Here is a 23,792-nt window from a genome sequence, read left to right on the forward strand (position 1 = left end):
GTTACACCATCCCCAGCTGTAGTTTAAGCCCTACACAGACTCCTTCACCTGCTATCTGTATTGTGACTCCCTAGAAGGCTGACTGGCGAGGCTGTCTCACACCTCACTGTAAAGGGGTATGACATTATACCTCAGTTTGTACTGTAGGTTACATGTAGATAGTCAACGAAGACACCACAGGTAGAAAGACATCAGTAAAAGTAACAGTTCCGTAGTTCATTCTGGTGTCCCTCTGTCCCCACAGATGATGAGATGCCTGCAAATGGGTGAGGACACAGCACATACCTCCTCTAACCTAGTAAACACAGAGGGTATCACTAATGTATCGTGTAATAATATTGCTTATGAACAACATGCTAGAAACAGCACCACATTATTGTTGCATGCATTAAAACAGTTTGATAAAGCGTATTACATCATCTTGATTTTTCCTGTGTGTTTCTTAATGCGTGGTTGCTATGCTACAGGACACCTGTTACCCATGACGATGGACAACCCCTTTAATAACAGGTAAGGTGACCCAAGTGTGTGTGTGTGTGTTTGCAAATGAATGGATCTACAAGTTAGCCCCCCCTCTCGCTCTCTCTCACACTCTTTCTCTTTCTCTCTCTATCAGTGGGGTGCAAATGGAAGACAGCATGTCTCGTCCCAACCCTCTCTCCCACTTCCACTCTCTCCTCACCTCCCTCTCTGCTGAGGAAACAGATATCTACTCAGACACAGACATGGACTCTGCTTCCCGCTTCTATTTCCAGCCCAATAGCACCATGAAATACCCTGACTCTGACCGTGAATGGGTACCTCAACATTCATCTTCATTTACATAGCTAGATATATTCAAAATATGCAAATACACTGACAGTACTCTAGTTATACACCAGGAGTGTTGCAAACAATTATTTACATACTGGGCATTGTATCCATTTTAGACACAAAGGCCATATTTGGTCTTGTTTTATGTAAAGTTTCACAGTGGTTTTTATAACCTGTTTATTAAACTAAAAGGCAGAAGATGATGACATTTTTAATAAATGTTCCTCTATCTCTCTCTTTCTAGAACGTGACAGAGAGGATGTGGAACTGTTCCAGTCTACCAAGCTTCATTGAACACATGAGGAACTCTTCGGTCAGTGTCACTCAAGCCCTCAGCCAATTACAAGCTGTTTTTCAACAATACTGCATCTTCAGCCCTCCCACTAGTCGTGGTTCCTGCTCCCCCTCCCTGGCGCTCTGTTACCATCATTAATACTGCATCTTCAGCCCTCCCACTAGTCGAGGTTCCTGCTCCCGCTCCCCCTCCCTGGCGCTCTGTTACCATCATTAATACTGCATATTCAGCCCTCCCACTAGTCGAGGTTCCTGCTCCCCCTCCCTGGCGCTCTGTTACCATCATTAATACTGCATATTCAGCCCTCCCACTAGTCGAGGTTCCCGCTCCCCCTCCCTGGCGCTCTGTTACCATCATTAATACTGCATATTCAGCCCTCCCACTAGTCGAGGTTCCCGCTCCCCCTCCCTGGCGCTCTGTTACCATCATTAATACTGCATCTTCAGCCCTCCCACTAGTCGAGGTTCCTGCTCCCGCTCCCCCTCCCTGGCGCTCTGTTACCATCATTAATACTGCATCTTCAGCCCTCCCACTAGTCGTGGTCCCCGCTCCCCCTCCCTGGCGCTCTGTTACCATCATTAATACTGCATCTTCAGCCCTCCCACTAGTCGTAGTTCCTGCCCCGCTCCCCCTCCCTGGCGCTCTGTTACCATCATTAATACTGCATCTTCAGCCCTCCCACTAGTCATGGTTCCTGCTCCCCCCCCCTCCCTGGCGCTCTGTTACCATCATTAATACTGCATCTTCAGCCCTCCCACTAGTCGTGGTTCCCGCTCCCCCTCCCTGGCGCTCTGTTACCATCATTAATACTGCATCTTCAGCCCTCCCACTAGTCGTGGGTCCTGCTCCCCCTCCCTGGCGCTCTGTTACCATCATTAATACTGCATCTTCAGCCCTCCCACTAGTCGTGGTTCCTGCTCCCGCTCCCTGGCGCTCTGTTACCATCATTAATACTGCATCTTCAGCCCTCCCACTAGTCGTGGTTCCTGCTCCCCCTCCCTGGCGCTCTGTTACCATCATTAATACTGCATCTTCAGCCCTCCCACTAGTCGTGGTTCCTGCTCCCCCTCCCTGGCGCTCTGTTACCATCATTAATACTGCATCTTCAGCCCTCCCACTAGTCGTGGTTCCTGCTCCCCCTCCCTGGCGCTCTGTTATCATCATTACATGCAGCTGTGCTCATTGGAGTCCCTCACTGTGTTGATTGTCCCTGCATTTATGTCTGTTCCGTGTTGTTCCCTGTAGTAGCATTGTTTGTCGTGTCATATCTATGTCCAGACGCTGTTCTTGTTCCACTGTGTGTCCGTCTATATTAAATGGTTCACTTCCTGTACCTGCTTCTCGTCTCCTGCGTTGGGCGTGACAGGTTTAGCCCAAGCATGAGATTATAACCTGGCTTCAACAATGCTCCTGTTTTACTTCCCAAACGCAACATCTTTCTTTCTCTCTCTCAGGCTGGTCCCCAGTGTTTCCTGAGAGCGTTCATCGCCCCCCTCTCTTGGGTTGCCCTGATGATGAAGGGTGGAGACGACATGGAACCAGAGGATTATGGGAGGCTGGTGTGGGCCGCTAAACCACTCCTACAGAACATGCCCCTACGACAGATGACCCTGCCTCCCTGGATACAGAACCCCCACCTGGAAGAGATGTGTGTGTGTGTGTGTGTGTGTGTGTGTGTGTGTGTGTGTGTGTGTGTGTGTGTGTGTGTGTGTGTGTGTGTGTGTGTGTGTGTGTGTGTGTGTGTGTGTGTGTGTGTGTGTGTGTGTGTGTGTGTGTGTGTGTGTGTGTGTGTGTGTGTGTGTGTGTGTGTGTGTGTGTGTGTGTGTGTGTGTGTGTGTGTGTGTGTGTGTGTGTGTGGTAACAGTATGGTCTGGTTCCAGGATGAAGATGCTGGGAGAGGTGTTTGGGTCTCTCTCTGAGGAGCAGCGTGTTCGGATCAGAGAGTGGGCCAAGGAGCGGGTGGCCCAGAACAACTACAACTGCAGCCACACTGCTGCTGCCTGGCGCCCCAGACCCATACCAGAACAGAAACCAGGACAGACACACAGACCAGGACAGGAACCAGGACAGACACACAGACCAGAACAGAAACCAAGACAGACACCTAAACCAGAACAGGAGCCAAGACAGACACTCAGACCAGAAGTAGGACAGAACTGGCCTGCTAGACCACCACAGCATGATATGACAGGTGAGAACCACCTCTGCAGAGATATAATATGTTACAATATTCATTATTTTAATTAAACTAAATACTGATATAAATATGTTTAGTTGAGATTTTAGATGTTACAGCAACCTTTGATTTATCAAGCTCTTAGAAACAGTCTTCTTTTGTACCTTATGACCCAAATACTAATGATCAATCTCTTCAAGTCAAACCGGAGAAAGAGAAAGATAAATAGGATAAGAGGAACCAAATCAAGAGGGGGAGAGAGGAAAGGAATGAGGAGTAGAATGAGGACGAGAAGAAACCATTGGAAGGTGGAAAACCTAAAGGAAAACCAAATGGAAAGAAATAATGAGAAATACAGGAAACAAGCTTGGAAGAAGAGGAGAAGAGCAGGGAGGAAGGAGAGAAGGAGAGAAGGATACAAGCTGGAAAGGAGAGGAGAAGAGCAGGGAGGAAGGAGAGAAGGAGAGAAGGATACAAGCTGGAAAGGAGAGGAGAAGAGAAGGGAGGAAGGAGAGAAAGATACAAGCTGGAAATGAGATGAGAAGAGAAGGGAGGAAGGAGAGAAGGATACAAGCTGGAAAGGAGAGGAGAAGAGAAGGGAGGAAGGAGAGAAAGATACAAGCTGGAAATGAGAGGAGAAGAGAAGGGAGGAAGGAGAGAAGGATACAAGCTGGAAAGGAGAGGAGAAGAGAAGGGAGGAAGGAGAGAAAGATACAAGCTGGAAATGAGAGGAGAAGAGAAGGGAGGAAGAGAGAAAGATACAAGCTGGAAATGAGAGGAGAAGAGAAGGGAGGAAGGAGAGAAAGATACAAGCTGGAAATGAGAGGAGAAGAGAAGGGAGGAAGGAGAGAAAGATACAAGCTGGAAATGAGAGGAGAAGAGAAGGGAGGAAGGAGAGAAAGATACAAGCTGGAAATGAGAGGAGAAGAGAAGGGAGGAAGGAGAGAAAGATACAAGCTGGAAAGGAGAGGAGAAGAGAAGGGAGGAAGGAGAGAAAGATACAAGCTGGAAATGAGAGGAGAAGAGAAGGGAGGAAGGAGAGAAAGATACAAGCTGGAAAGGAGAGGAGAAGAGAAGGGAGGAAGGAGAGAAAGATACAAGCTGGAAATGAGAGGAGAAGAGAAGGGAGGAAGGAGAGAAAGATACAAGCTGGAAATGAGAGGAGAAGAGAAGGGAGGAAGGAGAGAAGGAGAGAAAGATACAAGCTGGAAAGGAGAGGAGAAGAGAAGGGAGGAAGGAGAGAAGGAGAGAAAGATACAAGCTGGAAAGGAGAGGAGAAGAGAGGGAGGAAGGAGAGAAGGAGAGAAAGATACAAGCTGGAAAGAGAAGGGAGGAGGAGAGAAAGAGAAATGAGAGGAGAAGGGAGGAAGGAGAGAAAGATACAAGCTGGAAATGAGAGGAGAAGAGAAGGGAGGAAGGAGAGAAAGATACAAGCTGGAAAGGAGAGGAGAGAAGAGAAGGAGAGAAGGAGAGGAGAAGAAGGAGGAAGAAAGATACAAGCTGGAAGGGAGGAAGAGAGAAAGATACAAGCTGGAAAAGAGGAGAGAAGGGAGGAAGGAGAGAAAGATACAAGCTGGAAAAATGAGAGGGAGAAGGAAGAAAGATACAAGCTGGAAATGAGAGGGAAGAGAAGGAAGGAGAGAAAGATACAAGCTGGAAATGAGAGGAGAAGAGAAGGGAAGGGAGGAGCTGGAAATGAGAGGAGGAAGGAGAGAAAGATACAAGCTGGAAAGGAGAGGAGAAGAGAAGGGAGGAAGGAGAGAAGGAGAGAAAGATACAAGCTGGAAAGGAGAGGAGAAGAGAAGGGAGGAAGGAGAGAAGGAGAGAAAGATACAAGCTGGAAAGGAGAGGAGAAGAGAAGGGAGGAAGGAGAGAAAGATACAAGCTGGAAAGGAGAAGACCGAAGCAGAGTAAAGAAAGGAGGGAGTAAGAGGAGGAAGAGGAGGAGAGGCATGAAAAGGGACATAGATGCGGGAAGTAGGGATGTGTTGCAGCCCCCCTGAAAAATCACCCCAAAACTACTTCCCGCGGCTATGAAAAGGGAGAGTGAGTTTTGTCCAAAGGACAGCGGAGAGGTGTGTGTTTATTCGAGACACAACACCTGATTTGCGTGTGTGTCACACAGATCTTCACTCTGCAGTGTGTTTATGTGTTTATTACATCTGCATGTGTGTGTTCAAGTAATACTGGGCCCTGCCTGTGTGTGTGTGTGTGTGTGTGTGTGTGTGTGTGTGTGTGTGTGTGTGTGTGTGTGTGTGTGTGTGTGTGTGTGTGTGTGTGTGTGTGTGTGTGTGTGCGTGCGTGCGTGCGTGCGTGCGTGCGTGCGTGCGTGCGTGCGTGCGTGCGTGCGTGTGTTTGCGCGCATGTGCGTGTGTCTACTGAAAACAACTCTGGTGACTACAACCACTGTTGTGACATCATGTTTGTGTTCAAGTACTACTCTGCCCTGTATGTGTGTGTGCCAACTGTGTTTGTGCACTTTACCACCCTCCTCTCACTCCAGTGATGCCCAGCCCCTGTCCTCCCAGGCTGCTGTGGCTGACGATGGATGTGATGAAGATGATGGGGCCCTTCCTTTCCGGGCTGCCCATGGACGACATCCAAACCATCCCCAACGACCAGGTCTTTGTTTGTTGTAGTTCTCCCCACTCTGCTTTTTAATGGATCGCATCAAAACTCACTGAGACCCTCAAACAGATCACAGTCCCCTATTTTACAACTTCTATTTAAGCTATCTGTCTTCCCCACTATCTCTCTCTTTCCCTAGCTGTGTCCATTCTTCCATTCGCCCCAGTTCCCTTCCTCCTTCAGAGGGGTGGGGGGGCTCCCTCCTCTTCAGGGCAGAAAGATACTCCAGAAGATCAGAGAGTGTTCCCAGAAGAGAGGGGACTTGGTCCAGAACCTGGACAGGTTTGTACGTGCCTGAGAGAAGGACTGGAGCTGTATCACCTGGACATCACAGGAGGCTGCTGAGGGGAGGACGGCTGATAATAATAGCTAGAATGGAGTGAAAGGTATCAACACATAGATACCATGTGTTTGATGAGTTCAATTCCATTCCATTTATTCCGTTCCAGCCATTACTCTCCCATCCTCCCCAGTCAAGGTGCCACCAACCTCCTGTGCTGGATATGCAAATTACCATTAATTTTGCTAATTGTTCAGACCATCCTGTAGTTTCATAATTACTTTACTAAACAAAATAGGTAATGACGGTTAGATGATCATTTCCCTGAATTAGCCAGATCTACATACATCCTTGAGCATGAGCGAGTGCTTAGTCACAGAAATATGACAAACAAACAAGGGAGGAGAGTTCAGAACAGATTTTGGATGACTTACCAAACACGGTAATGAATAGCCAGTAGGGTATTTTACTTACGTCTGACCTATGACCTCTGACCCTTTCCTATCCAGACTGGGCTCGCTGGCATGTTTCTATGATGACGCCCCAACCCTAAACTCCTCCATGAGCCGGCTCCTCCTCTCTCAACTTGATGACTGTAGCAACTCTGGAGTCAACAAGGTATGCCCCCAGTCTCTCTCTCTCTCTCTCTCTCTCTCTCTCTCTCTCTCTCTCTCTCTCTCTCTCTCTCTCTCTCTCTCTCTCTCTCTCTCTCTCTCTCTCTCTCTCCTCTCTCTCTCTCTCTCTCTCTCTCTCTCTCTCTCTCTCTCTCTCTCTCTCTCTCTCTCTCTCTCTCTCTCTCTCTCTCTCTCTCTCTCTCTCTCTCTCTCTCTCTCTCTCTCTCCTCTCTCTCTCTCTCTCTCTCTCTCTCCATTTTGCTCTCTCTCTCTCTCTCTCTCCTCTCTCTCTCTCTCTCTCTCTCTCTCTCTCTCTCTCTCTCTCTCTCTCTCTCTCTCTCTCTCTCTCTCTCTCTCTCTCCTTTGCTCTCTCTCTCTCTCTCTCTCCTCTCTCTCTCTCTCTCTCTCTCTCTCTCTCTCTCTCTCTCTCTCTCTCTCTCTCTCTCTCTCTCTCTCTCTCTCTCTCTCTCTCTCTCTCTCTCTCTCTCTCTCTCTCTCTCTCTCTCTCTCTCTCTCTCTCTCTCTCTCTCTCTCTCTCTCTCTCTCTCTCTCTCTCTCTCTCTCTCTCTCTCTCCTCTCTCTCTCTCTCTCTCTCTCTCTCTCTCTCTCTCTCTCTCTCTCTCTCTCTCTCTCTCTCTCTCTCTCTCTCTCTCGCTCTCTCTCTCTCTCTCTCTCTCTCTCTCTCTCTCTCTCTCTCTCTCTCTCTCTCTCTCTCTCTCTCTCTCTCTCTCTCCCTCTCTCTCTCTCTCTCTCTCTCTCTCTCTCTCTCTCTCTCTCTCTCTCTCTCTCTCTCTCTCCATTTTGCTCTCTCTCTCTCTCTCTCTCTCTCTCTCTCTCTCTCTCTCTCTCTCTCTCTCTCTCCCTCTCTCTCTCTCTCCATTTTGCTCTCTCTCTCTCTCTCTCTCTCTCTCTCTCTCTCTCTCTCTCTCTCTCTCTCTCTCTCTCTCTCTCTCTCTCTCTCTCTCTCTCCCTCTCTCTCTCTCTCTCTCTCTCTCTCTCTCTCTCTCTCTCTCTCTCTCACTCTCTCTCTCTCTCTCCTCTCTCTCTCTCTCTCTCTCTCTCTCTCTCTCTCTCTCTCTCTCTCTCTCTCTCTCTCTCTCTCCTCTCTCTCTCTCTCCATTTTGCTCTCTCTCTCTCTCTCTCTCTCTCTCTCTCTCTCTCTCTCTCCATTTTGCTCTCTCTCTCTCTCTCCCTCTCTCTCTCTCTCTCTCTCTCTCTCTCTCTCTCTCTCTCTCTCTCTCTCTCTCTCTCTCTCTCTCTCTCTCTCTCTCTCTCTCTCTCTCTCTCTCTCTCTCTCTCTCTCTCTCTCTCTCTCTCTCTCTCCCTCTCGCTCTCTCTCTCTCTCTCTCAAATATTCACATTCAAATTCAAGCTGCTTTATTGGCATGAAAAACATTGTGTCAATATTGCCAAAGCAACAATGTATACAATATACCTTGTAACAAAATGATAAATGATAGCAAATAATAATATAAAATGGTAGTAAATAATAATAATACAAAATTAAATACAAAAATAATAACAATAAAATGGTAACAGTCAATAGTAGAAATGTAATAAATATAAAATCAAATTATGGAAAATGAAACTATAACTAACTTATAACTAAATAACGGTCATCTTCTTCTTTATATCAATACTACAACTGCAATCATCATTACTACGACTACTACTACCATCACTAAACTGTTATCATTACCATTACCACCCATATTTGGAATGATAAACATGAATAATTATAGTCATAACAATAATGGATGTAATAATAAGTAAGAGCGTCTAACTGTTTACTGTTTACTATGCAGATGTTATTATTCAGTGTCCCTCAGGCTATGGCAGGAAAATACATATTTGGCTGCAAGAGGAGCCATTGCTCCTTCGCCCATGAGTATTCTTAGTTTTTCCTCTGGGTTCAATTTGTAAAAATGTGGAATATATGTAGTCATTTCTGTGAATAATGAATCTCTTTGTGAGGAATATTTATCACAGTAAAGGAGAAAGTGCATCTCTGTCTCTACCTCCCCTGTCAAGCAGTGACCACATACACGCTCCTCTTTGGGTAGCCATGTCTTTTTATTTCTGCCGGTTTCTATTGCCAATCGGTGGTCACTCAGCCAGTACCTGGTAAGGATCTGTCTCTGCTTCGTATCTCTGACTGAGTAGAGATAATCAGCCAATTCATAATCTCTGTTTAGGGTCCGATAGCAATTTAGTCGGCTTTGGGATTTTGTTTTGTTTTTCCAGTATTGTAAATATGCTTCCTTTGATTGGTTCATGATTTTGCTTATTGGAATTCTTTCTTTTGAAGCAGTGCTGGTGTCTGCTTGGTTGGTGAGGTCCAACACCAGCTGACTGAGAGGACTCGTTTCTGGGCTCAGCTCTTGGGCTTGAAGTGCTTTAAATTGCAGACTCGAATTTGGACTTGAATTTAGATGTAGCCAAAATTTTAATGATCTTTTCTGTATTTTCATTATTACTGGAAAACGGCCCAATTCTGCCCTACATGCATTAGTTGGTGTATTTCTCTGGACTTGTAGGATTTTCCGACAGAATTCTGCATGTAGGGCTTCAATTGGATGTTTGTCCCACATTTTAAAATCCATTTTATTGAGTGGCCCCCAAACCTCACTTCCATAAAGTGCTATTGGTACGATTACACTGTCAAATATTTTAGTCCAAATTTTAATTGGGATGTTGATTTTGAATAATTTCATTTTTATTGCATACATTGCTCTGCGGGCTTTTTCTTTGAGTGCATTCACTGCCATATTAAAGTTTCCCGATGCAGATATGGTCAGACCAAGGTAGGTGTCATTTTTTGTGTGTTCAATTAAGGTGTTGTTCAGGGTGAATTTACATTTGTGTTTCTGACATCTCGGTTTTTTTTGGAAGATCATGATTTTAGTTTTTTGGAAATTTACTGCCAGGGCCCAATTATGGCAATATTGCTCCAGAATATTAATGTTTTGTTGAAGACCTTCTTTGGTTGGTGATAGAAGTACCAAGTCATATAACAGGTATTTCACCTCTGTGTCAAATAGTGTGAGTCCTGGGGCTGGAGATTGGTCCAACATGTCTGCTAATTCATTGATATAAATGTTGAAAAGGTTTGGACTCAAACTGCAGCCTTGTCTCACACCTCGACATTGTGAAAAAAATTATGTTCTTTGGTTTTTGATTTTTATTGCACACTTGTTTTCTGTGTACATACATTTTATTAAGTCATATACCTTACCACCAAGCCCACTTTGTAGAATTCTGTAGAATAGCCCTTCGTGCCAAATCGAATCAAATGCTTTTTTAAAGTCAATAAAGCAAGCAAAGATTTTGCCCTCTTTTTTTGGTGGACGTGTTTATTAATTAGTGTGTGTAAGGTGTATATATGGTCAGTAGTGCGATGGTGTTTATTAATTAGTGTGTGTAAGGTGTATATATGGTCAGTAGTGCGATGGTGTTTATTAATTAGTGTGTGTAAGGTGTATATATGGCCAGTAGTGTGATGGTGTTTATTAATTAGTGTGTGTAAGGTGTATATATGGTTAGTAGTGTGATGGTGTTTATTAATTAGTGTTTGTAAGGTGTATATATGGTCAGTAGTGTGATGGTGTTTATTAATTAGTGTGTGTAAGGTGTATATATGGTCAGTAGTGTGATGGTGTTTATTAATTAGTGTGTGTAAGGTGTATATATGGTCAGTAGTGCGATGGTGTTTATTAATTAGTGTGTGTATGGTGTTTATTAGGTGTATATATGGTCAGTAGTGTGATGGTGTTTATTAATTAGTGTGTGTAAGGTGTATATATGGTCAGTAGTGTGATGGTGTTTATTAATTAGTGTGTGTAAGGTGTATATAAGGTGTTTATTAATTAGTGTGTGTAAGGTGTATACATGGTCAGTAGTGCGATGGTGTTTATTAATTAGTGTGTGTAAGGTGTATATATGGCCAGTAGTGCGATGGTGTTTATTAATTAGTGTGTGTAAGGTGTATATATGGTCAGTAGTGTGATGGTGTTTATTAATTAGTGTGTGTAAGGTGTATATATGGTCAGTAGTGTGATGGTGTTTATTAATTAGTGTGTGTAAGGTGTATACATGGTCAGTAGTGCGATGGTGTTTATTAATTAGTGTGTGTAAGGTGTATATATGGTCAGTAGTGTGATGGTGTTTATTAATTAGTGTGTGTAAGGTGTATATATGGTCAGTAGTGCGATGGTGTTTATTAATTAGTGTGTGTAAGGTGTATATATGGTCAGTAGTGTGATGGTGTTTATTAATTAGTGTGTGTAAGGTGTATATATGGTCAGTAGTGTGATGGTGTTTATTAATTAGTGTGTGTAAGGTGTATATATGGTCAGTAGTGTGATGGTGTTTATTAATTAGTGTGTGTAAGGTGTATATATGGTCAGTAGTGTGATGGTGTTTATTAATTAGTGTGTGTAAGGTGTATATATGGTTAGTAGTGTGATGGTGTTTATTAATTAGTGTGTGTAAGGTGTATATATGGTCAGTAGTGTGATGGTGTTTATTAATTAGTGTGTGTAAGGTGTATATATGGTTAGTAGTGTGATGGTGTTTATTAATTAGTGTGTGTAAGGTGTATATATGGTCAGTAGTGTGATGGTTAGGAAGAAAGCCAATTTGACATGTACTTATTTACTTACTTTTTTTCTTGAAGAAAGGTTTGAATTCTTGAATTCAAAATGCTACAGAAAATCTTTCCCACGTTACTGTTGACGCAAATTCCCCTGTAATTATTGGGGTCTGATTTGTCTCCACTTTTGTGGATAGGGGAGATGAGCCCCTGGTTCCAGACATCAGGGAAGCAGCCAGAAGTTAAAACCATGTTGAACAATTTAAGCACAGCATTTTGCAACTCAGGTGTGCTGTTTTTCAGCATTTCATTTCTGATGTTGTCTAGACCACAAGCCTTTTTTGATTTAATAGATTTGAGCTTTTCATTTAGTTCTTGTTGGGTTATTGGGTCATCTAATGGATTTTGGTTGTTTTTAATGACTGATTCAAGGATGTTCAATTTTTCTTTAATTTCGAATTGGTTCTGTTGTAAGTCTTTTTGTGGGATGTTTTTGTATAGATTATCAAAATAAGTTTTCCAAATTCCTACATCTTGTATGACTAATTCTTGTGGCTTTGTTGTGCTTAAATTGTTCCACATGTCCCAGAACTGATTTTGGTCAATTGCGTTTTCAATTTCATCAAGTGTCTTGTTGGTATAATTCAATTTCTTGCATTTCAGTGTTTGTTTATACTGTTTCAGAGTTTCAAAGTATTCATATCGTAGCTCTGGGTTGTTTTGCTGCTTATGTTTTTTGTTTGATATTTGATATTTCTCTCTCTCTCCCTCTCTCTCTCTCTCTCTCTCTCTCTCTCTCTCTCTCTCTCTCTCTCTCTCTCTCTCTCTCTCTCTCTCTCTCTCTCTCTCTCTCTCTCTCTCTCTCTCTCTCTCTCTCTCTCTCCCTCTCGCTCTCCCTCTCGCTCTCTCTCTCTCTCCCTCTCCCTCTCGCTCTCCCTCTCGCTCTCTCTCTCCCTCTCTCGCCCTCTCTCTCTCTCTCTCTCTCTCTCTCTCAGTCTTTCCAAAGTTGTTGTAGTTTATAGTTTAAAACTCAGGAATCACTCAAGTTAGGATTTTACAGAGAACAATTATGGGAATAATCTGTGGTGTTTATGTTTAACCCTCCTCTTCCTCTCCCCTCCTCCTCTGACTTCCAGCTGAAGAAGAAGCTCGTCAACACTGTGATGTCATCATCTGTGGATGATTCCAGTCCTGAGCTGCTGCGTGCGCTGGGTCCCGGTGTTACGCTGCTTTCCCCTTTCCATCTCTCCCAGTTCTCCCCCGAAGCCCTCAAGGACACCCTGATGTCATTGGGGTCAGAGGTGAAGTGGGGTCTGACCCGGGCCAAAACACTGGCCAATAAACTACTGCAGGGGAAGCAGGTGAGACAGGTGTTACTCTTATAAATATGCCTTTGGTTCAGTCAGTACTATTAACAGGCTTCTCAACTGGAATGTTTAGGTGATCCTCTCCTATAGTATGAGGGGCCGAGGTAGGAACTAATGGTCAAATAGAGAGCAGCTCTAAAAACTCTCATTCCTTCCTTCCTTCCTTCCTTCCTTCCTTCCTTCCTTCCTTCCTTCCTTCCTTCCTTCCTTCCTTCCTTCCTTCCTTCCTTCCTTCCTTCCTTCCTTCCTTCCTTCCTTCCTTCCTTCCTTCCTTCCTTCCTTCCTCCCTCTCTCTCTCTCTCTCTCTCTCTGTCGCTCTCTCTCTCTCTCTCTCTCCCCCTACCCCCCCTCTCTCTCTCTCTCTCTCTCAGGAGGTGTCTGGTAAGGAGTTAATGTCTCTGGGTTCAGCTGTGACGGGCGTGGCCTCCTCTGTCCTCAGGAAGGTCAAATCCCAGGGGCTTCTGGGTAATGAGGGTCTGGACATGATGAGTCAAAAGATGACCAGTCTACAGAGAAAAGCATTGTTGGAGGGGGTGAGAGGGGAAGGGAGGGGTGTTGTCTGTAGCTTGTGAGGTGTGGAAACACTGTTGCTTTTATGAATTTTGTCTTGCTGCTTTTTGTTCTATGTTGCTCTGTCTGTATGCTACGTCTTCCTTGTTCTATGTTGCTCTGTCTGTATGCTACGTCTTGCTTGTCCTATGTTGCTCTGTCTGTATGCCACGTCTTGCTTGTTCTATGTTGCTCTGTCTGTATGCTATGTCTTGCTTGTCCTATGTTGCTCTGCGTGTGCTCACTGCTCAATGATTGTCTATATTGTAATTGTTTTTAATAACCTGCCCTGGGACTGCGGTTGAAAATTAGCCGGCTGGCTAAAACCAACACTTTTACTGAAACGTTGATCAATGTGCACTGTCCCTGTAAAAATAAAATCAACTCAAACTCAAAGGGCAAGGGAGGGGTGAAAGGGCAAGGGAGGGGTGAAAGGGCAAGGGAGGGAGAAGTCATAGCAGAAAATGAGATGTGCAGCAAAGATGGTTCAGGTTGATCCTAAAGTTGTGTGTGTGTGTGTGTGTGTGTGTGTGTGTGTGTGTGTGTGTGTGTGTGTGTGTGTGTGTGTGTGTGTGTGTGTGTGTGTGTGTGTGTGTGTGTGTGTGTGTGTGTGTGTGTGTGTGTGTGTGTGTGTGTGTGTGTGTGTGTGTGTGTGTGTGTAGCTGCTTGGGGATGTGAGTGCCTCAGAGCTGATCCAGAAAGTCCCTGCCTCTCTGCTGTCCAGCCTATCCCTGACCACCCTGGACAAGGCTAACCTGACCTCCCTCGACCAACTGGAGGGCAAGCAGTGGACACGTGCACAGGTGTGTGTGTGTCTTCTGAACGCAACTCTGGGGACTACGGCCACTGGTGTGACATTACACACTGTTCTCTGTCTTGCAGTCGGCCTTTCTGGTCAGAAATATCCTAGGCAAGAAGATGACACTTACAGACATGCGGTGAGAACACACACACACACACACACACACACACACACACACACACACACACACACACACACACACACACACACACACACACACACACACACACACACACACACACACACACACACACACACACACACACACACACACACACACACACACACACACACACACACACAGTTTTTGATGGTACTGATGATGAGGATGATGATGATAAGCAAGGTAGTTGCTCCTGTAAGTCGCTCTGGATAAGAGCATCTGCCTAATGACTACAATGTAAATGATGATGATGACAGGAAGCTGGGCTCGGCGATGCAGGGCGTGTCCTGTGAGATGATTGAAAAGGTGGCTGAAAGTGGCGTCATGGAGATGGCCCAAGCTGTGACAGAGACTCCACGCTGGCTCTCTAAGACACAGGTACACACACACACACACACAGACACACACACACACAAGTGATGACTGCAACTCCTACTGTTCTGTATTTAATCTGTGACAACATTAGGTTACATTATGAATGGAGTAGCGGTCATAGAATAGCATATGAATTGGAGGATGTATAGTATCATACATCTTACCTGGTCGTACAATAGCATATGAATTGGATGATGTAAGTTTATTATACATCTTACCTGGTCGTACAATAGCATATGAATTGGATGATGTAAGTTTATTATACATCTTACCTGGTCGTACAATAGCATATGAATTGGATATGACATCTTTGGATAGCATATGATGATGTAAGTTTATTATACATCTTACCTGGTCGTACAATAGCATATGAATTGGATGATGTAAGTTTATTATACATCTTACCTGGTCGTACAATAGCATATGAATTGGAGGATGTATAGTATCATACATCTTACCTGGTCGTACAATAGCATATGAATTGGATGATGTAAGTTTATTATACATCTTACCTGGTCGTACAATAGCATATGAATTGGATGATGTAAGTTTATTATACATCTTACCTGGTCGTACAATAGCATATGAATTGGATGATGTAAGTTTATTATACATCTTACCTGGTCGTACAATAGCATATGAATTGGATGATGTAAGTTTATTATACATCTTACCTGGTCGTACAATAGCATATGAATTGGATGATGTAAGTTTATTATACATCTTACCTGGTCGTACAATAGCATATGAATTGGATGATGTAAGTTTATTATACATCTTCTTACCATATGAATTGGATGATGTAAGTTTATTATACATCTTACCGTACAATAGCATATGAATTGGATGATAGCATATAGCATATGAATTGGATGATGTAAGTTTATTATACATCTTACCTGGTCGTACAATAGCATATGAATTGGATGATGTAAGTTTATTATACATCTTACCTGGTCGTACAATAGCATATGAATTGGATGATGTAAGTTTATTATACATCTTACCTGGTCGTACAATAGCATATGAATTGGATGATGTAAGTTTATTATACATCTTACCTGGTCGTACAATAGCATATGAATTGGATGATGTAAGTTTATTATACATCTTACCATATGAATTGGATGATGGTTTATTATACATCTTACCGTACAATAGCATATGAATTGTACAATAGATGATGTAAGTTTATTATACATCTTACCTGGTCGTACAATAGCATATGAATTGGATGATGTAAGTTTATTATACATCTTACCTGGTCGTACAATAGCATATGAATTGGATGATGTAAGTTTATTATACATCTTACCTGGTCGTACAATAGCATATGAATTGGATGATGTAAGTTTATTATACATCTTACCTGGTCGTACAATAGCATATGAATTGGATGATGTAAGTTTATTATACATCTTACCTGGTCGTACAATAGCATATGAATTGGATGATGTAAGTTTATTATACATCTTACCTGGTAGCATATGAATTGGATGATAGTTTATATGAATTGGATGATGTGGATGAGTTTATTATACATCTTACCTGGTCGTCAATAGCATATGAATTGGATGATGTAAGTTTATTATACATCTTACCTGGTCGTACAATAGCATATGAATTGGATGATGTAAGTTTATTATACATCTTACCTGGTCATATGAATTGGATGATGTAAGTTTATTATACATCTTACAATAGCATATGAATTGGATGATGTAAGTTTATTATACATCTTACCTGGTCGTACAATAGCATATGAATTGGATGATGTAAGTTTATTATACATCTTACCTGGTCGTACAATAGCATATGAATTGGATGATGTAAGTTTATTATACATCTTACCTGGTCGTACAATAGCATATGAATTGGATGATGTAAGTTTATTATACATCTTACCTGGTCGTACAATAGCATATGAATTGGATGATGTAAGTTTATTATACATCTTACCTGGTTTATTATACATCTTCGTACAATAGCATATGAATTGGATGATGTAAGTTTATTATACATCTTACCTGGTCGTACAATAGCATATGAATTGGATGATGTAAGTTTATTATACATCTTACCTGGTCGTACAATAGCATATGAATTGGATGATGTAAGTTTATTATACATCTTACCTGGTCGTACAATAGCATATGAATTGGATGATGTAAGTTTATTATACATCTTACCTGGTACAATAGCATATGAATTGGATGATGTAAGTTTATTATACATCTTACCAATAGCATATGAATTGGATGATGTAAGTTTATTATACATCTTACCTGGTCGTACAATACATGATAGCATATGAATTGGATGATGTAAGTTTATTATACATCTTACCTGGTCGTACAATAGCATATGAATTGGATGATGTAAGTTTATTATACATCTTACCTGGTCGTACAATAGCAATAGCATATGAATTGGATGATGTAAGTTTATTATACATCTTACCTGGTCGTACAATAGCATATGAATTGGATGATGTAAGTTTATTATACATCTTACCTGGTCGTACAATAGCAATAGCATATGAATTGGATGATGTAAGTTTATTATACATCTTACCTGGTCGTACAATAGCATATGAATTGGATGATGTAAGTTTATTATACATCTTACCTGGTCGTACAATAGCATATGAATTGGATGATGTAAGTTTATTATACATCTTACCTGGTCGTACAATAGCATATGAATTGGATGATGTAAGTTTATTATACATCTTACCTGGTCGTACAATAGCATATGAATTGGATGATGTAAGTTTATTATACATCTTACCTGGTCGTACAATAGCATATGAATTGGATGATGTAAGTTTATTATACATCTTACCTGGTCGACAATAGCATATGGATGATGTAAGTTTATTATACATCTTACCTGGTCGTACAATAGCATATGAATTGGATGATGTAAGTTTATTATACATCTTACCTGGTCGTACAATAGCATATGAATTGGATGATGTAAGTTTATTATACATCTTACCTGGTCGTACAATAGCATATGAATTGGATGATGTAAGTTTATTATACATCTTACCTGTTTATTATACATCTTACCTGGTACAATAGCATATGAATTGGATGATGTAAGTTTATTATACATCTTACCTGGTCGTACAATAGCATATGAATTGGATGATGTAAGTTTATTATACATCTTACCTGGTCGTACAATAGCATATGAATTGGATGATGTAAGTTTATTATACATCTTACCTGGTCGTTTATTATACATCTTACAATAGCATATGAATTGGATGATGTAAGTTTATTATACATCTTACCTGGTCGTACAATAGCATATGAATTGGATGATGTAAGTTTATTATACATCTTACCTGGTCGTACAATAGCATATGAATTGGATGATGTAAGTTTATTATACATCTTACCTGGTCGTACAATACATATGAATTGGATGATAGCATCTTATGAATTGGATGATGTAAGTTTATTATACATCTTACCTGGTCGTACAATAGCATATGAATTGGATGATGTAAGTTTATTATACATCTTACCTGGTCGTACAATAGCATATGAATTGGATGATGTAAGTTTATTATACATCTTACCTGGTCGTACAATAGCATATGAATTGGATGATGTAAGTTTATTATACATCTTACCTGGTCGTACAATAGCATATGAATTGGATGATGTAAGTTTATTATACATCTTACCTGGTCGTACAATAGCATATGAATTGGATGATGTAAGTTTATTATACATCTTACCTGGTCGTACAATAGCATATGAATTGGATGATGTAAGTTTATTATACATCTTACCTGGTCGTACAATAGCATATGAATTGGATGATGTAAGTTTATTATACATCTTACCTGGTCGTACAATAGCATATGAATTGGATGATGTAAGTTTATTATACATCTTACCTGGTCGTACAATAGCATATGAATTGGATGATGTAAGTTTATTATACATCTTACCTGGTCGTACAATAGCATATGAATTGGATGATGTAAGTTTATTATACATCTTACCTGGTCGTACAATAGCATATGAATTGGATGATGTAAGTTTATTATACATCTTACCTGGTCGTACAATAGCATATGATATTGGATGATGTAAGTTTATTATACATCTTACCTGGTCGTACAATAGCATATGAATTGGATGATGTAAGTTTATTATACATCTTACCTGGTCGTACAATAGCATATGAATTGGATGATGTAAGTTTATTATACATCTTACCTGGTCGTACAATAGCATATGAATTGGATGATGTAAGTTTATTATACATCTTATACAATAGCATAATTGGATGATGTAAGTTTATTATACATCTTACCTGGTCGTACAATAGCATATGAATTGGATGATGTAAGTTTATTATACATCTTACCTGGTCGTACAATAGCATATGAATTGGATGATGTAAGTTTATTATACATCTTACCTGGTCGTACAATAGCATATGAATTGGATGATGTAAGTTTATTATACATCTTACCTGGTCGTACAATAGCATATGAATTGGATGATGTAAGTTTATTATACATCTTACCTGGTCGTACAATAGCATATGAATTGGATGATGTAAGTTTATTATACATCTTACCTGGTCGTACAATAGCATATGAATTGGATGATGTAAGTTTGAATTGGATGATGTAAGTTTATTATACATCTTACCTGGTCGCATATGAATTGAATAGCATATGAATTGGATGATGTAAGTTTATTATACATCTTACCTGGTCGTACAATAGCATATGAATTGGATGATGTAAGTTTATTATACATCTTACCTGGTCGTACAATAGCATATGAATTGGATGATGTAAGTTTATTATACATCTTACCTGGTCGTACAATAGCATATGAATTGGATGATGTAAGTTTATTATACATCTTACCTGGTCGTACAATAGCATATGAATTGGATGATGTAAGTTTATTATACATCTTACCTGGTCGTACAATAGCATATGAATTGGATGATGTAAGTTTATTATACATCTTACCTGGTCGTACAATAGCATATGAATTGGATGATGTAAGTTTATTATACATCTTACCTGGTCGTACAATAGCATATGAATTGGATGATGTAAGTTTATTATACATCTTACCAATAGCATATGAATTGGATGATGTAAGTTTATTATACATCTTTAATAGCATATGAATTGGATGATGTAAGTTTATTATACATCTTACCTGGTCGTACAATAGCATATGAATTGGATGATGTAAGTTTATTATACATCTTACCTGGTCGTACAATAGCATATGAATTGGATGATGTAAGTTTATTATACATCTTACCTGGTCGTACAATAGCATATGAATTGGATGATGTAAGTTTATTATACATCTTACCTGGTCGTACAATAGCATATGAATTGGATGATGTAAGTTTATTATACATCTTACCTGGTCGTACAATAGCATATGAATTGGATGATGTAAGTTTATTATACATCTTACCTGGTCAATAGCATATGAATTGGATGATGTAAGTACAATAGCATATGAATTGGATGATGTAAGTTTATTATACATCTTACCTGGTCGTACAATAGCATATGAATTGGATGATGTAAGTTTATTATACATCTTACCTGGTCGTACAATAGCATATGAATTGGATGATGTAAGTTTATTATACATCTTACCTGGTCGTACAATAGCATATGAATTGGATGATGTAAGTTTATTATACATCTTACCTGGTAGCATATGAATTGGATGATGTAAGTTTATTATACATCTTACAATAGCATATGAATTGGATGATGTAAGTTTATTATACATCTTACCTGGTCGTACAATAGCATATGAATTGGATGATGTAAGTTTATTATACATCTTACCTGGTCGTACAATAGCATATGAATTGGATGATGTAAGTTTATTATACATCTTACCTGGTCGTACAATAGCATATGAATTGGATGATGTAAGTTTATTATACATCTTACCTGGTCGTACAATAGCATATGAATTGGATGATGTAAGTTTATTATACATCTTACCTGGTCGTACAATAGCATATGAATTGGATGATGTAAGTTTATTATACATCTTACCTGGTCGTACAATAGCATATGAATTGGATGATGTAAGTTTATTATACATCTTACCTGGTCGTACAATAGCATATGAATTGGATGATGTAAGTTTATTATACATCTTACCTGGTCGTACAATAGCATATGAATTGGATGATGTAAGTTTATTATACATCTTACCTGGTCGTACAATAGCATATGAATTGGATGATGTAAGTTTATTATACATCTTACCTGGTGAATTGGATGATGTAAGTTTAGCATATGAATTGGATGATGTAAGTTTATTATACATCTTACCTGGTAAGTTTATTATACAATAGCATATGAATTGGATGATGTAAGTTTATTATACATCTTACCTGGTCGTACAATAGCATATGAATTGGATGATGTAAGTTTATTATACATCTTACCTGGTCGTACAATAGCATATGAATTGGATGATGTAAGTTTATTATACATCTTACCTGGTCGTACAATAGCATATGAATTGGATGATGTAAGTTTATTATACATCTTACCTGGTCGTACAATAGCATATGAATTGGATGATGTAAGTTTATTATACATCTTGGGGGACTTATATGTATTTCTCTGAGACCAGGTTGCTTGTTGCGTCGTAACAGCGAAGGAGAATTATGTTCGTGGTTAGGTGAACTAACAACAAAGGTTAGGATCATTTGCATAGCGTGTTAGGTGAATTGGGTCAAGTTTAGAATAAGGGTTAGGGAAGGGTTAGCTAATTAAGTGATAATGCCTGATAAAACGGTGTTTGGAGGATATATTGGCACGGGTGTTGTTTGTCTCGGGCAGCAAACTGTGCCAATATATCCTCAAAACAACACCTTCTCTGGCATTATCACTTTTATACAACGGGTTACCAACATATTCAAATAATGATTGACATATTTTCATTACCGTTATTTGGATGAATTTATTCATACTATTTCATCCTTCCACAATATATAGTTCTGACACATCTATGGCTGCAGCCAGAATAACAGCAAAGTAGCTGCATTTCAATTTGTTTAAGCTGTTTTCTAGTGACATTTTAGTTGGATACATCCATAACAAATGGTAAATGGCAAATGGTGCGCGATTTCGCTGGCATAGAAAATATGCTTACTGGTCAGGACTCAGAGGAGCCAACAACACAGATAGCCAACAACACAGCTAGCCAACAACACAGATAGCCAACACCACAGATAGCCAACAACACAGCTAGCCAACAACACAGATAGCCAACAACACAGCTAGCCAACAACACAGCGAACACAATCACTTCAAACGGAAGCTGGAAAGGTTGCAAACTAGCTGCACTCCGTTTCGTTTGACATTTTTTCAATTTACATTTCTTTGTATATATCCATGAAAATGATGCCCGCTGATTCATGATTTCGACTGGTTGAGAAACGCTGCCTGCCTTTCTGTCTCGTCCCGACACGTTCATTACCATGGGACAGCTGGAGTCGAATTTGAATATTGAAACAATGTTGCAAATGTCGGAGAGACAGACGGCAAGGTTTATACAAATCTCCGCTGTTGAAAACTAAACACTGTCTAAAAGAAATGTGAGATAATGTCTAGATGCTTCTTATAGTGGAGATTACGTTTATAAATTGCCTGGCTGGGCTGATGAGACAGTGGATTGTGCAGTCAGATGGATTAGAGTTAATAGTCATTTTAACGTCACAGATTTAGCCAGTGGTAATTTATGGAATAGACACCGGCTGGAATGTGATTTTAACCAATCAGCATTCAGGATTAGACTCACCCGATGTATAAAAAGCTACAATTGCCCTCGACACGACTCAAACACGCAACATTTGGATTGTTAGATGGTTGCGGATTACACCCACTCATCCTCTCCGACCAACCTCCCTAAATTAATTTCTGTCAAAAGTAACTAGGCCATTAGTAGATATCATACGTCTTCGAGATGCTCAGAAATACATACAAGTTTGTTTCATATAGCTCTGAGGTCAGGCTGGTTATTACATGCTTAGGGGCTATTTTTACATTGATTTTGAGACACATGTTTATCTCCCGCCCTCTCACTTTGTCTGTCAGGTGTGCTGTACTGCACAGAGTCTGTTTGCAGGTTTGGAGAAAAAGAGAGCAGGCTACTTCAACAACATCACAGACGCAGAGCTGGAGGAGATCCCCACCCTGCTGCTGCTTCACCTGCCGTGATTACACACACACACACTGGCAGATGTTGCTGTGTTCCAGGGGTTTCAATTGAAATCATCCCCAGCTGTCCAGGGGGCCATTCTGACCTATTGTTTTTATGCAAATGTATTTTATAAGTGTATCCACCATAAATATCAGAATTTCCTGAAATTAAAAACATACATGAAATAAATATTTTTAATTGTGGGATAATATATTAAGAATCAATCAGCAGGTAATGTCTGTGGGAAAATAGCTATTTTGGGGGTGGGGGGCCCCAACACACTGACACACACATATACTATATATATATATTTTTCTCTCTCTCTCTCTCTCTCTCTCTCTCTCTCTCTCTCTCTCTCTCTCTCTCTCTCTCTCTCTCTCTCTCTCTCTCTCTCTCTCTCTCTCTCTCTCTCTCAGGGCTCTCTCTCTCTCTCTACCTCCTCTGTATGTGCTGTGTTCATCTCTCTGTCTCTGTCTCTGTCCTGTCTCTGTTCTTTGCCTCTCACCTCTCGCTCTCTCTCCCTCACTGACCAACAGAGCTCTGAACTGCCTGGTAAACTCACAACCCTCAGGGCTGAGAACATCCCAGTTCTACCTGCCTCTGTATGTGCTGTGTTCATGAAGAAGATGAAAGAGGCCAACCTGAGTTCTTTGCCTCTCACCTCTCGCTCTCGCCCCACACTGACCAACAGAGCTCTGAACTGCCTGGTAAACACACAACCCTACATCCCTACATCCCAGTTCAACGCTAATCCTAACTCTTGGTTCATGTCTACATCCCAGTTCAATCTTAATCCTAACCCTCGGTTCTTGTCTACATCCCAGTTCAACCCTAATCCTAACCCTCGGTTCATGTCTACATCCCAGTTCAATCTTAATCCTAACCCTCGGTTCATG

The 23,792-nt window shown here is 40.8% G+C and overlaps 1 protein-coding gene across 4 annotated transcripts in view; it reads left to right on the top strand.

Annotated features, from left to right (window-relative positions):
• otoa (otoancorin) overlaps positions 1-23,792 on the top strand; it is a 35,289-nt gene that overhangs the window by 2,980 nt on the left and 8,517 nt on the right. For all 4 annotated transcript variants that reach the window (XM_046299695.1, XM_046299694.1, XM_046299696.1 and 1 more), the window contains 16 exons: positions 245-266; positions 468-510; positions 617-797; positions 1,058-1,126; positions 2,563-2,756; positions 2,989-3,299; positions 5,788-5,906; positions 6,052-6,194; positions 6,702-6,810; positions 12,534-12,758; positions 13,136-13,297; positions 13,976-14,116; positions 14,196-14,251; positions 14,536-14,656; positions 22,791-22,909; positions 23,468-23,603. In XM_046299695.1, the coding sequence (XP_046155651.1) occupies positions 245-266; positions 468-510; positions 617-797; positions 1,058-1,126; positions 2,563-2,756; positions 2,989-3,299; positions 5,788-5,906; positions 6,052-6,194; positions 6,702-6,810; positions 12,534-12,758; positions 13,136-13,297; positions 13,976-14,116; positions 14,196-14,251; positions 14,536-14,656; positions 22,791-22,909; positions 23,468-23,603 (2,151 nt within the window). The remainder of the gene's footprint in view (positions 1-244; positions 267-467; positions 511-616; positions 798-1,057; positions 1,127-2,562; positions 2,757-2,988; positions 3,300-5,787; positions 5,907-6,051; positions 6,195-6,701; positions 6,811-12,533; positions 12,759-13,135; positions 13,298-13,975; positions 14,117-14,195; positions 14,252-14,535; positions 14,657-22,790; positions 22,910-23,467; positions 23,604-23,792) is intronic.

Source organism: Oncorhynchus gorbuscha, linkage group LG15, assembly GCF_021184085.1.
Source record: "Oncorhynchus gorbuscha isolate QuinsamMale2020 ecotype Even-year linkage group LG15, OgorEven_v1.0, whole genome shotgun sequence".
Lineage (NCBI taxonomy): Eukaryota > Metazoa > Chordata > Actinopteri > Salmoniformes > Salmonidae > Oncorhynchus > Oncorhynchus gorbuscha.